Source organism: Triturus cristatus, chromosome 6 (genome assembly GCF_964204655.1).
Source record: "Triturus cristatus chromosome 6, aTriCri1.1, whole genome shotgun sequence".
Taxonomy (NCBI): domain Eukaryota; kingdom Metazoa; phylum Chordata; class Amphibia; order Caudata; family Salamandridae; genus Triturus; species Triturus cristatus.
The window spans coordinates 437,151,505-437,165,904 of record NC_140589.1 but is presented as its reverse complement, the minus strand read 5'-3'; the positions used below and the strand labels follow the sequence as shown (position 1 = coordinate 437,165,904).

Genomic DNA, 14,400 nt, shown 5'->3' with positions numbered 1-14,400 from the left:
CACTAGTAATCTCTATTTTAAACTTAAAACTTTCATACATTAGGAATTGCAATTTCAAAAATGACGATTTAGTAAAAAGTGCAATTTGGAAATCGCAATTCCCAATGTTAGTACATCTGGCCCTTGGACACATACATCATTCTTCTCAAAGCCTCTCAGAGTTGCCATCGCCAGAGCTCTCATAAATGCCAATATTCACTCCAGCAATACTCCCTGAATTGGGCCGTCTATTAAAAGTTTCAACCAAGTGTAAGCAGTTCAAATTGCTGAAACACAGTGGTTTTTAAGTTGTCCCTGAGGGAGCATAAGGTGCCATCTCTTCAGAAACTTGTGTCAGGAGACAAGTGAAACCCTAGGATCTTTAGGGACCAAGGGTACTGAAGAAATTGTTGGAGCAATGGTCCCTTAACAAAGTTAGATTTCTTTTCAAAATAATCCTCATGGATATAGTAATACGTTCCATGAAAAGTTCTGATGAACAGAATCTAAAGTTTTAATTTGCAACATATAAATTCAACCAAAACAATGCAATAAGGAACCGCGCTGGAGTAATTTCAAAGAACAAAAACAGGTGTACAAAATTGACAAAACAAGACATATGAAAACGTACAGGCAAAAAGACAGTGACTAATATTTATATATAACACTCGGGTCACTTATTACAAAAAGCAAAAACACAGTTGCACCCAGAACGAAAATGATTCTAAACATAGTTTTAACGGGTCAGAGTGAGTGTCAACTGCGTTTCGATCCCCTGAGGTTCTGAGATCATCATAAGGACTGAGGGTCAGTTGCCTGGAAAAATACCGATTGGTGTGTTACATTAAACACCTGATTTTTACAGCACTCTGTGTAAACAACATACATTTTGTTCCTGTAAAGAATTTGGTGCAAATATGAACCACCTGAAATAAAAAAGTATGGAGAAAGAGAAAAAGAGGAGTAATTCCTACATTCTTTTGGTTGAATTTATAGGTTCAAAATAAAAACTTTAGATTCTGTTCATCAGAACTGTTCATGGAACTTATTACTGTAACCATGAGGATTATTTTGAAAAGAAATCTAACTTTGTTAAGGGACCCTTGTTCCAAGAATTATCTCTTAAGAAACAGCCTTCACTGTTTGAAACACTAAAAATACATTTTAGGTTCTCTTGTTGTTCAGAATGTTTATTTATGATGCATCCACTATGTATCTAGAATTTTATATCACAGGACACATTGACAGATCTTCTATTTACTAAGGCATGTTATTCAATGGATAAACTTCCCCTGAGCACCCCTAGAATAAAAGGATCTCGGGCAGGTTGTCGGCAGCTCCTTTATGCCCCTTGCATAAACAACTATTTTTGTCTCCTGATCCAGGCATTCAGACCCCTCATTGTGTATTGGAAACAGAAAATAACTCTCCTCTTTTATGGTCCATCATCGCCTTATTGATTTCTGCACTTGGATGTCTTGTGAGGCTTTGTATATGTGCTATCAGTGGTATAGCCACGATGATGATGTTGATAGTTGCATGTTGCAGCTTACACATGTATTGGAAAAGAAAGGAATGTGTTCTGAGGCCTCATTTGTTTATGTTCCTTGGTGTATACTGATGGTATCCCTAGTTGTGATAAGTTAGAAATGTCATACACAATCACATTAAAATGACAATTAAACTAGACCAACTAGTGTAATGTGCTAGTCATCAAACACCACTTTGTAGCGTTATTCAGTATTAATGAAAAGCATTAGTTACTTGTAAGAAATTGGGTTATTAGTTTAGAGGATTGGAAGCTCCACTGAAATAATAAACATAATATTTGTCAGGGTGGCCTACAAAAGTCACTAAATAAAACTGTGCTTAACCATCTGGTAGCTTGGCACAAAAGCATTTAACATTTCACATTTAACCTAGAGTCAATGTGTAAAGCATTTATGCAACACTCAAACAGCAATAAGGTGAAAACACAACCAAGAGAAAAATCCAAAACCAATTTAGAACATCAGAATAAATTTAAATAAATAAAATGATCATACATCTACAAAGCATCCAATCAGTAGAACCAGAAAAATGCATTTTTAAAGTTTTAAGTTAAATAATGCCTAACAGCACAAAACGTCCTTTGTGGTTATCTGGTCACACTGGACTTGGGTGAAGTCACAAGTTCAGGCTGACTGTAATGAAGTTTTGTTCGGATGAAGAGACAAGGTTCTTTCTGCTAAAGAGCTACTTTCTTAAGTTCACGTGGAGAGCTGCTGTTCACATTTGCGGGGGCTGCGAGGTCGTCATTGGAGGAGCGAGGAGCAGGTCCTGTATCTTGGACAGTCACTGCTATAGCAATCGCTGGAGCTTCGAGTTGCAGTCAATGCAGACTATCACTGTTTGCACAGAGTGCAGGTCTCGCTGTAGCTTTGTATAGGCAGATGTTGCAGACAGTCGCTGTCAGTGTGTAGAGCAGGTCCCATTGGAGATTTGCTTTGGCAGTCATTGTGGGCGGTCACAAGTAGCTCAAACCTTCTGTGTCTTCACCTTTTCTTCAGTAGGAGTACTCTCTGATGCCAGCCAAAGGTCCAGTACCTGGAGACACCTCTTGGGGATCAGGGCTCACTCCAGCAGAGACCAGCAGGTCCATTTGGTTCTAGTCAGCTGGTCAATTGCAGGGAGGCATCTGGAAGCTTGTTGTGTCCCTGTAGTTCAAACAGGAGGTCAGCCAGCTGACCCTTGGAATTACTTCTGGAGACCCTGGGTTTAAAGAAAGCAGATTCAAACTTCTATTTTCAAACTTCCATTCTTCTGAATCTACCAGAGTTCCAGCAATGTTCTGATGAGAGACTTTGAAGGTACCACTTTTATCCTCAGTGCCAGCCTGTAGGTGGGAGAGGGGGTTAGTCCCTGTGTCCAATCTTCCCACTTTCCTAGGTTTCACTGTTAATTTTCCAGGACAGCAAAGATGATGTAGGCCTAGATGTGAGATGCATTTGTCAGTGGCATTGGAGGCAGCCATTAAAAGTCAGAAAGGGGGGCAAACCTATTCCAGGGCACCCTTCCCTTCATAAGCAAAGGAAAACTCTCCCCAGGGCTATCACTGGCGTCCCCGGGATCATTTGCTCATGCAGACAATAAGGGGACTGATCTCCGCCACTTGTGGTTCAACTCCCTTTTGATCAGCCGAGGGCAACAGTGGCCATCACCCATCCCTTACTAATGGCACTCACCCATCTCTTAGGACTGACTGACCAATGTTCAACTGCTGTTCACATGGAACCCATCTCCACCTTCCACCTTCAAAGTTCTAGTTTGAATAGTTTCTACTACTTTCAAGATCTGCACCTGCAGCAGCTCTATTTGTGCCCTCACTGTGCAACCTCCATGATCCCTGGTCCAGCTTGGAGAGTTAAATGACCCATCAAATGGCCCATCATCGGAACGTCCAGGTCAGCCCTGCCATCCAGATCACTGTACAGTGCTGGCTAGAATACCCCAGAGCAGGCCCCACTGCATGGAGATGTAAATTTCGCATCCATATCTGCTCTCTAGAAAGAAAGGCTCAGAGAAAAGCCCCATCATACATAGTTGGAAGGCAGCTGCAACCTCAGGTGCCGGGGGCCCGCTCAGACCCTGGCAGCACCTGGGTAAGAATGACCGGAGAACAAGGGGGTCCCGGGTACCCAGTTCCTACTAATCTGTAGCAAGTCTAGCCCCCTTTCAGGTAATCTGTGCTCACAGAGTGACAGATGGGGCCATCAGTGAAAATGCCCCCAACCTCTTGGAGCCCTAGCTGGGCTTGTAGAGTCAAATGAGCCCTAATTGGGGCTCCAGGGCAGCCCACCCATAGTGACGGGCAACCAAATGACCAGGGTTTGGAGTGACCAGATGCTGGAACTCAAAGGATGATATTCGGTTGTGCCGTAACTTCTGAAAAAGGATTCCGTTTGCCCTAGGAGAGGGCAGGGACTCTAACAGTCGGGTTCTCAGAGCCTGGTCTGGTTATCAGGCAAGGGGCTATTGGGGGCTATGATGTGGTTAGGTTCACTGAACTCTGACCCTGGGCCCAGTCAGAGCTCCTGAGTCCAGACTAACTGCCTGGTCCAGCAGAACCTCATCCCATGCACTTTGCAACATGGCAAGCCAGGGAACAGAGTCCAGAGTCGGGGGCTTCCACCCCCAAGCCCAGTAAGAGCTTCATATCCCAGGCAAGTAGGGGACATAGAGGGCCATGGAACAGAGCCCACAACGAATTTCGTTGCGCGCGCTGCATCGCCAAATGCGATGCAGCGCGCGCAACGAAATTCGTTTTATTCATTTTTTTCGTAACTTACCTGAAATCGGCCGTTTGCCGCATTTTGCAACCCCCCAACCTGCCCCTCCTCTGCGCCACGTCACCGCCCCGGTAAAACGCCCTACACGGGCCGTCACTGCCGTACACGCAGACACCTTTACACTTCTAAGTGTAGCACCATCGCAGGGGGAAGCGCAAGGCTGCACCATATTGTTGTAAATATGGTGTAGCCTTGCGTTTCAGACGTGGCGGAGTGAGGCGATAAACTTGGGTAGTGTTGCGCATACCCTAACTTCTACGAAAAGAAAACCATTACTGGCTCTATTTTATCTTGTATGCGTGCAGGTCAGGATGAGGTTGCCCGCCTCTATGAAACCTGAACAAGTGACAGTTCACTTGATGCCTGGCTGCACAGGTATAAACGAAATTCAACTCCTAATCATAAAGCCTCACTCCGCCACTTTGTTGTACATATCGCCCTCGGTGTCACTGAACACCATTAATGCTGTCTGTGTATTTGTGTAGCTCGGCTTTGTACAGAATGTGAGATTTCAATAGCTTTGATGCATCCCCTTTTCCTTCAAAGTATCTTCACATAAATAACACATGACTGACTATTTGCTTGGGAGATGTAGTGGAAACATGAAGCGAAATAAGAAGGTATATTCGTTTTGAAAAATTATAGATCGAGTGGAATTGCATAATCAACCTTCCATAGTTTATGTACTGAAGAATTCACTGTTTTACCACAATTCTTGCAAATGATCATGAGGAGGGTAAACCCTCAACACACTATGGTGGGAAAGGTCTATCAGGCATACTGCTCTACGAATACTTTCTAGTCAATCTATGTGGACAAAGATCACCATTATGTTCAGTTGCTGAGTCCAATTAGTGGCAAGTATTTTTACAGCGGCACCTCAGCTGACTCCATCTGAAACCTTTAAGGACGTCCAGTCTGCCTCTAAGCCCCAGGTAATAGAGGCCGTCACAATGCCGTTTTAGGGTGAGGTGGCAGTGACTGAATTTACAAACCTAGGTCTGCCATCCAAGCCAATCGTCACACAGAACATTGAAGCAATACGTGAGTCATGTGTTTTTTTCAGCATTCACAAGTAGGATACTTTTTCCATGAACATATAAAACAATGTTAGAAGTGAAACACTAAATACCTCATAGACTTGCTGTCTTACCGGTTTTGGCTCCTTTGAAACTTTCAAAATGGATTTAGGGGTCTCTGCAACCTGGGAATGGGCTGGAAGCCTTCCCACTGATGGCACAAATGTGAACGTCAAAGGGTTTATTCGATATTCATCCGATGAGGCCTAAAACACAAGCATATACTGATATGATGCGCAATAAAGAAAATAAACGGGCAATGTACACGTACATTAATAATTGTCCGATATCCAAACTATAAACGAGTCATTGAGTTTTTGTGCAGTAGCGTACATATTGTAAAAGTTGTTTCTGAGCCATTGGGCAAGAATGGTGCTTCCTTCCTGCGAAAAGGGTATTTTTAAAGACATGTTTTTGTAATTTCCAATAAAGTTGCTGTCTTACCTCGTGTTAAGAAACAGTACCACTTGGCAAAATATTGAAAGCATTTTTAGTGTAGCAAAGAAGGGCAAAGTAGTTGAGCTTTTCTCAATTGCATCACATGTTCATTTTTGATTACAAGTTTCATACCTACCCACATACTTTCATCCTCGTTTCCTAATATCTTCCCACTCAGCTAAACACCTGGCAACGATTCTTAGCTGCAAGCTTCATCTAGAAACCACCAGCTCAATTACAGCAGCCACAACATTCTTACTCAATATTTAAGAGATGAGTCTTCTGGTTCCAATCTACAGTCTAGACCCTACTCAGTGCACTGCGTCTGTGTTAAATAGACTACAACAACAGCGAAGCATTCCTTTCCCTGGAAAGGGTTATGCAATGCATGACATGCACCTTTCTGCCCTCCACCTCCCGAGGCTCATACGCCTTCCTCTACTGAAAGCAGCGTATTTGCCTTTTGCTATCACCAAGGCGCAGTGAATAATTGAGCTCCATGGCATTCAAGTTGATTTATTAAAACTCCCCTTTGTACCTCACTAAGCTCCTTATTATAACATTGAAAGAAACGTGAGGTCACCCAACTGCAACCAGCTCACCTCCCCGAGTCCCCCTGCACCCCATGCATGTCTAGTCCTTCAGCTTTTGAGGACTCTTTCTCTGGATGTAACACCATGAACACATGGGAGCAAGCTCTGCTGGTCTACTCTTGAAGAATGCCCTGAAGGATCAACGCATCTCCTCAGACTGGAACACTGCAATGACGGATAACACTGTGTTCCACACTCACACCCCATGGCCCCCACACCCATTTTCATTAGTCTCCTATCCCCTGCATGAATAATATACGTGTAACGTCATTGTAGGCTTATGTCATTTTGTCCGAGTTGTTAGTATACACAGGGTTTGTGGCAGACGTTCTATTAACGCAACGAATTACAAAATAATCAAGATTGATTAGAAAATACTGAAAACTTAAGTGCTGTATTTATGTTTGTAAGAAATCACAAATATCTAAAACGGAGTCCTTTCAGGATAATTACTGGAGAAAATTAATATCTCTAAATGGTTCCCAGAAATGTGTATATTGTGTTCATGCCCGTGTAGACAGACTATTCTGTATTAATATTCATCTCCTTTGGAATATTGCATGGAAACAGAAAAATGTAACAGATGACACTATTATGCACACCTCGGATAAGTTGTATTGTAATTGCATTTTATAGCACTTACTACCCCTGACGAGGCGTCAAAGTGCTTTTCGGCAGGTAGCACACTACTCCGGAGCCTAAACAGGATTAGTGGCTAATTAGTATCGGGAAATATTAAATACATTTGAGCGGTGGACATGTTAGTCCATTGGTTGGATTGAAAAGAATTGTGGAGGGCTAGAAGAAGGAAGGGTCAAGAAGTGTTTTTTTAGGGCTTAGCTATGTTACTGTTTATTTTTTATGGCGGAAGGGATGGCCAGTGGGGGCATTACAAAAAGATAATATGCAAAACAAGCCACACGAGGGAGGTGTGGGGTGGAGGGGGAGGGGAGAGGGAGGCTGCACAAACAATGGTCAGAGGTCGGGCGGGAGAATTTAAAGCAACACCAGGGAGCAAGAGGTGAGCAGCACATGGGCTGCAGAGACATGTGTTCTTCAAGAGTTCATGTCCAAAAGTTTTTTTAAGTATCTTTAGGAGTCTGTGGCCAGTGGACAGACACTGGCTGCAGACAGGAAGCTGTAATAGGTCCATGCTCTATGGCAGACACTATTCGGAAGATCCAGGAGGAAGCAGGAAGGAGCAGGCGGTGAAGGCCAATCGGAAGCAAGGAAACAAGACTTATGTGTAAGCCAGCCAATGGTAAGTAATAGGCAAGCTCTAAACCCCTTTTCAGATTTTCATTTTCATTTGCAAGACATTTTGCAAGCGCTATGGAGGCAAAACCTAAAAAGGGAAGTCTAGGGATGGGTCTAGTTGTCCGGCAAGGGAATGACAATACTAAGGGCCCATGTCAACGGCAGATGCAGTGCATGGCTCTTTAATTTCTTTTCACAATACAAAAATTCAGATTTTGAAAGTAAATGGAGTAATCAAGAGTCAAACTCTGACTATGAAAAACGAGGTAACAAATCCTGCAGCGCCAGACTGTAAGTGTAAGGTCGTACATACATGTGTTTACTAGAGCTTGACAAATCCACTTGAGATGAACTTTGGAGGCAAAAAGCCTCTGTAATGCAGGCAGGAAAACAAGTCCGAATTAATTTAGAGCACACTCTCCCAAAAAGCCAGCAGCTTTAAGTCTGTTTTATATAATAAATGATCATACTGCTTGAAGATCTCTACCTGCGGAAGATGTATGAACTAATTGTCACACAATGAGGCTCTCTTGTCTGTCACTAAAGAGTTTCTGCTTAATTCCCTGTGGATCAGCTTTGGTACCTGACAGCTCAATCTTCTAGCAATGGAATCTGCAGTATTTAATGATCGGACGTCAGTGCTGCAGTTATTTACATTTTTGGGCACAAAAACACCACAGTTGTTCTGCATTGTCTTCAACATCAAACTTTATTTCGGTTAACATAACCATAAAAGTACACATAAAATCAACCAAAAACATTAAAATATCGACAGCTCATAAAAGTACAAAATACAGTAATACAATTGGCTGAATCAATACAACATCCTAGGCATACTGATATGATTACAATGAAAAATAAAAGAGAGAAAATACTAGATTGAGCAAAAACTTCAAAAGGGTCCACTATGCTCAATGGAAAAACATTGAAAAACACACAGTAAAGTATACATTTTGTTCGTTTGCTGGGTCTGTCCCAGATCAAGTAAGCTAACAGCCAATTGTTAGACCTGGCACGTGGGTCTCTCTTCCATTTTTTGCTGTTGCCTCATGTGTTTTTGCTGGTGTTAGATGCTTTGAGCACTGTGCCACTGCTATCCAGTGCCACATTGCAATTGCTCCCTAATGTAAATTCATGTATGGATTAGTGATTCCATGATTGGCTGATTTGGTTTACTTGTCAGATCCTAGTACAGTGCACCAGGAGTGCCCAAGGCTGGTAATCCAAATGCTTCTGGTGGGCTTGCAGCACTGGTTGTGCCACCCACAGAAGCAGCCTGTAAAAGTGTGTCTAAGGCTTGCCATAGCAGAGCCTGTGTGCAGTCTGGTACTGCCATGCTGACTGGGCAAGTGCACCCACTTGCCAGTCCCTAAACCTTCACTTTTCTTCATATCAGACACCCCTATGGTAGGCCCAAGGCCAGGGTGCATTGTAAGTATAAGGTAGGACATGCCCTGGTGTGTGTGGCATGTCCTAATAGTGAATAACAGCCATTTTCGTTTTTCGCTATTGGAAGGCTACCTGTTCCCCATAGGCCAGAATGGGCAGTTTGATTATTACATCTTATAATCCTAAATGACTCAGGGAACATGGTGGAAATTCGAGTTTAGTATGCCTGAACTCAGAATGATAAAATACATCTTTCAGTGAAGTTGGTTTTAACATTCTGTGGTTAAAAATACCACTTTTAGAAAGTAGGTATTTTCTTGTCTAACCATCCAAATCTGCCTCTGCTAGGCTGTGTATTCCTTGTCTGGAGTTTGAGTGACGGGCTGGGGGATTCCAGGAGACAGGGTGAGTCAGCACAGGGCTGAATAGAGAATCTGCATCTAGATGGGTCAGAGGAGTTGCACCTCGGACCTTAATAGGGCTGTGCCTTCCCTCCACAATGCTGGCTCCACCTCCTGTGATGCGTCTGATGTCTCTGCCCTGCACTCTGAAAGGGAAGAAGGAGTCTTGTCAACAAAGTGCTCCAGGACTGACCACTACTGGTTTGGACTAGGCAAAGGCCTCTCTACCTTCAGAGAACGAAGAGAAACTGGATATAAATATTGGGACCCAAACCCAAGAACTTTAGATCACTTTGGGAAACAAGAAAAAACCTTTGCTGAGGAGCGGAGCCAGAGAGACTGAGGAGAGACTGTCCCTAAGCTTGAGGGATTGGCCTGCATGGTTGCCTGACTGCCAAAGAGAGGAGAAGAGGAACTTTGTTTACTTTATTCAACTTGTGAAGGATCTCCAAGGGCTTGAGAAAAGAGCTTGCCTCCTGCTGAAATCTCATGGACAACAGACTTCACCCACCAGCTCCCCAAGAGTTCTTTGGAAGTGCCTGCTGTTTTGCAAGGCTTTCTGAGGGACTGCGTGTCGCAAGGAGATGGAAGCGCGACTCGCGAGCAAGAAGCGTGTTGCCGAACTGCCACTTCACAACACGAAGCGCCTCGCATTGCCGGAGAAGAGGATCGGTGTCACAGCAGACACCGCCACATCACGGGAAGCGTGTCGCAGAAGAATCGTTGAGTCATCGCAGGTCCACCGAAGCGCCTCGCATCGCCAGGAGAGAGGATCGACATTGCAGCAAACAATGCCGCATCACTGGGAAGCGTGTCGCAGTGCCTGTCACGGCTCATCGCCAGAGAAGAGGATCGACGTCGCATCAGACGCCGCCGCATCTCCGGGAAGCGTGTCACAGGGCCTGTCGCGGCTCACATCGTTGTGGAAGCAACTCGCATCGCCATGGGAGAGGATCGACGTCGCAGTAGATGTCATCGCATCACTGGGAAGCGTGTCGCAGGGCCTGTCGCGGCTCGCATCATGTGGAAACATCTCGCATCGCCAGAGAAGAGGATGGACATCGCAGCAGACGCTGCCGCATCACCGGGAAGCGTGTCGCATCAAGAAGAAAGCGCCATCTTTGTTTCTTTGCACCAGATCTTCAACGCATCACCGTCCTTGCAACACTTTTGTTGTCTTGCGTTACGCATCGTATGGTACATTGAACTCTGAGTGTTGCATTTACCATCTTAAGAGAACTAAGCTAATTATACCATTCTAAGCACAGTATTGTGGATTTTTGTCGTTTATGGTCTTGTGTTAAATCTATATAAAGAATACTTATTTTTGATATAAAACTTGTGTGGTGTCCATCTGTCATTGATTACTCTATGTGTTCACAAATGCTTTACACACTGCCTCTGAAATAAACCTGTCTGCTCGTGCCAAGCTACCAAGGGGGTGAGCAAGGGTTAATTTAGGAGTGTACCCCCTTCCCCTGATTAGACGCAAGGGTCCCTATTTGTCACAGGTACCTACCTATGCCAACTAGAGACCCCCAAATCTAACACCAATTCTCTCTTATAAAATTATATTATTTAAAAACGCAAGCAGGGATGCCTAATTATGTAAGAGAAACCCCCTACTGCGCCAGAATTGACTGCTGAGAAGACCTGGTAAAAAGTAATTTGGATAATAATATCTAAAGTGCTCTGTGCTTTTGAGGTACATCTAGAAATCATAATATGATTTCTTTCTTTGAACTTATATGCCATATTTATTGTAATTATTTTGAAGTAGAGAAAACAGTACGCCTTTATTGCCTGTCTTGCATACTCGCAGGGCAGTATGTCGACTTCTGATTCCCATAGTAAGACAGAGAGGGATAATCCACCAATCACGTTGCTTCTCATAAGCTCCACCAATCAAGGTTTGTACAGCGCGACTACTCACCGATGGGGGTCTCAAGGTTCTCTACAAAAAAATAACAAGTGTTCTTCATTCTCGTCTACTTGACAACCCGTGGGTATAACTTAGTTAAATTGCTATTCTAGTCCATTAACCAGTGAAAGTAGCAAGAGCGAGAATCCTGAATCTAAATGTGATGAACGAGGCCCAAGCAAACAGAAGGTTAATGTGATCCATGAGTTTCTAAAATGGAAATTCACACTTGACCACCAAAAAACGATCAGAAAGGCTTCCTGTCAGAACAACAGTGTACATAGAGTTTAGTACAGTGTTCCAGTAGCTTGATTTCATTGATTCACAAGCGCCTGCTGGAATTGAGGAGGGATGCAACCAATACCCCCTCAATCCTAGTCTACTCAACCATGTTTTTATATAACATAGCCATGGGATTGAGTGTGACAAAGAAAGACCTAATATATCCCATAAACATTCTCTACAAGGCACAAACTCCTTTGTTGTCCATATGCGAATCCAATATATAATTGGTTTTAGATTGGGTATATTAGTAATTGATTTTAAATTTAAATCAAGTCTTAATGGGAGTAGCAGTGCACTAGTTGGGAGTTTCATCAATGTTTTCATAAAGGTATTCTCACTTTTCTCAAATGAATCTTAACTTGAAACCACTCCACAGTTCGGCTCCATAGAGGGCTGCTCTACAGGCTTGTGCCTCATAGATCTCCAGGAAAAACAAAACAGGAGTAGACCCGTTATCCCAGTTGAGTCCGGGCAAGTATAGTAACAACAAAACAACAATGTCTCAACTGGTTAATCATGTGGAGGGACCGTTAGGATTTTGGAATTAATCATAGTGAACAGGAAAAACAAGGAGACCAAGAAAGGGGTAAAGGTTGTTATTTATAGATAGAAGTACATAGCACAACTAAATTATAGTAACCATAACAACCATGTGAGCACTGGGTTGTAGTGATGAGTGAAACGGTGCAGTGGCACAATGGTGAGGTAGCAACGTGAAGCGGCGCAAGATAAATAAACAATAAGGGTCAAAACAAAGTATTTACAGACAGTAGAGCATTACAATCATTATTCTCATGATTAGAACATGACCCTTTTCAATGCCGCAATTGGCGTTTTAGAGTCAACGGCGTTTCGACTTCGTTAACTTGAAGTCATCATCAGGACTAAGGTTAAGCATGAATCAATAGGTACTTCCGGTGTCGCGGTGCTAAAGAATGTGTAGACTCAATCAAAGGTATAATGGAGGCGTCTTGTGCATCAAGGCGGAATTACTCTGGAATGGCTCAATAGGGCAGCGGTAGTGAGGAAACGATTATTGCAGACAGCACTCTGCGGGATTAGATCCAAAGAGGGGACCGGAAGAAGCCAAAGGATCAGACTCCCAATCTTCCTCTCTGACCCCATAAAAATCACCTGTGGAGTCCCACAGGGTTCATCCCTGAGCTCCACCCTCTTCAACATCTACGTGGCCCCCCTCGCAGCCATCGTCTGACAACACGTCCTCAACATCGTATCCTACGCCGACGACACCCAGCTCATCCTCTCCCTCACCAAAGACCCCACCACTGTCAAACTCAACTTCCAGAAAGGAATGCAAGACATCGCAGTCTGGATGACCAACAGCTGCCTGAAGCTCAACACCGAGAAGACTGAAGTCCTCCCTCGTCCTTAGTACCACCCCTTCTGCATGGGACAGCACCTGATGGCCGACTGGCCTCGGAAGCCCACCTACCCCTTCAGGCCACACCAAGAGCCTTGGCATCGTACTCGACTCATCACTCACCATGAACCGACTGGTCAACGCCATCAACTCCAGCTGCTTCAACACCCTACGCATCCTCCGCAAGACCTTCAAGTGGATCCCCTCTGAGTCAAGGAAGACAGTCACCCACTCACTCATCACTAGCAGACTGGACTATGGAAATGCACACTACGCCGGCATCAACAAGTCCCTACTCCGCAAACTCCAGACAATACAGAACACCGCCGCCACACTCGTCCTAGTCATCCCCCGACATGATCACATCAGGCAACACCTACAAAGTCTCCACTGGCTCCCCGTGGAGAAAAGAGTCACTTTCAAAATCCTCGCTCATGCCTACAAATGCCTACACAACAACAGACCCAAATACCTCAACAACAGAATCAACTTCCACGTACCCAAAAGAAACCTCCGATCTTCTAACCTCGCACTGGCCGAAGCCCCGCGCATCCACAGAGCCAGGGCAGGCAGAAGATCCTTCTCTCACATTGCAGCCAAGACCTGGGATGATCTACCGGCAGACATCAGATGCGCCCCCTCCCTGAACAAATTCAGGAAGACCCTCAAGACCTGGCTCTTCGGCTAAACAGATCTGCGGACCTCCCCCTCCCAGAGCCTTGAGACCCTCACGGGTGAGTAGCGCACTTACAATTCCCTGATTGATTGATTGAATATGTATTTGATGAAAGCATTTTGTGGTTTAGGATCAGCAGTGCCACTAAATTCCACAGGCTCATGTAAAAGTTTAGGAGGAAGTTGTTATCTATTGCACCGAATGTTGAGGACAGACCAATTTCTACCCGTAGGCACGAGTTTGCCCAGGAGTTGAAGGGAGTCATTAGCTATCCTTCGTAGCAGGTTTCAGAACTACACCCTGATCAAAATCCTATTTACGCAACTGGAAGTTGATTATGTAAGGCAAAAGTATTCACCTGGGGATAATTACCCAACAGTGGCAATTCTCCATGTTTGCCTTGTTGTAGCCATTTTCCCGTTGTGCAGTTTGACCGGTAGTGTTTTTTTCTAATTCAGATATGGTACTTTCCATCTTATCCGATCAGCTCAATTCTAAAGTCCTTGGGACGTCTCCGATCAAACATCTTGTCTTCAGCATGGAATTGTTTTCAAATGGCTTATATCTAGAATAAATACATCTATCTCAATAGTACTCTGTTCCAGGATAACTAAAGTCCTGACTTCTAAAATGACTGATATTCTTTATGTATTCTACAATCATCAATATACCT

General features: G+C 44.0%; 1 protein-coding gene across 7 annotated transcripts in view; it reads right to left on the bottom strand.

Moving 5' to 3' along the window:
* MLIP (muscular LMNA interacting protein) overlaps positions 1–14,400 on the bottom strand; it is a 1,822,558-nt gene that overhangs the window by 931,025 nt on the left and 877,133 nt on the right. For all 7 annotated transcript variants that reach the window (XM_085610855.1, XM_085610858.1, XM_085610860.1 and 4 more), the window contains one exon: positions 5,461–5,592. In XM_085610855.1, the coding sequence (XP_085466981.1) occupies positions 5,461–5,592 (132 nt within the window). The remainder of the gene's footprint in view (positions 1–5,460; positions 5,593–14,400) is intronic.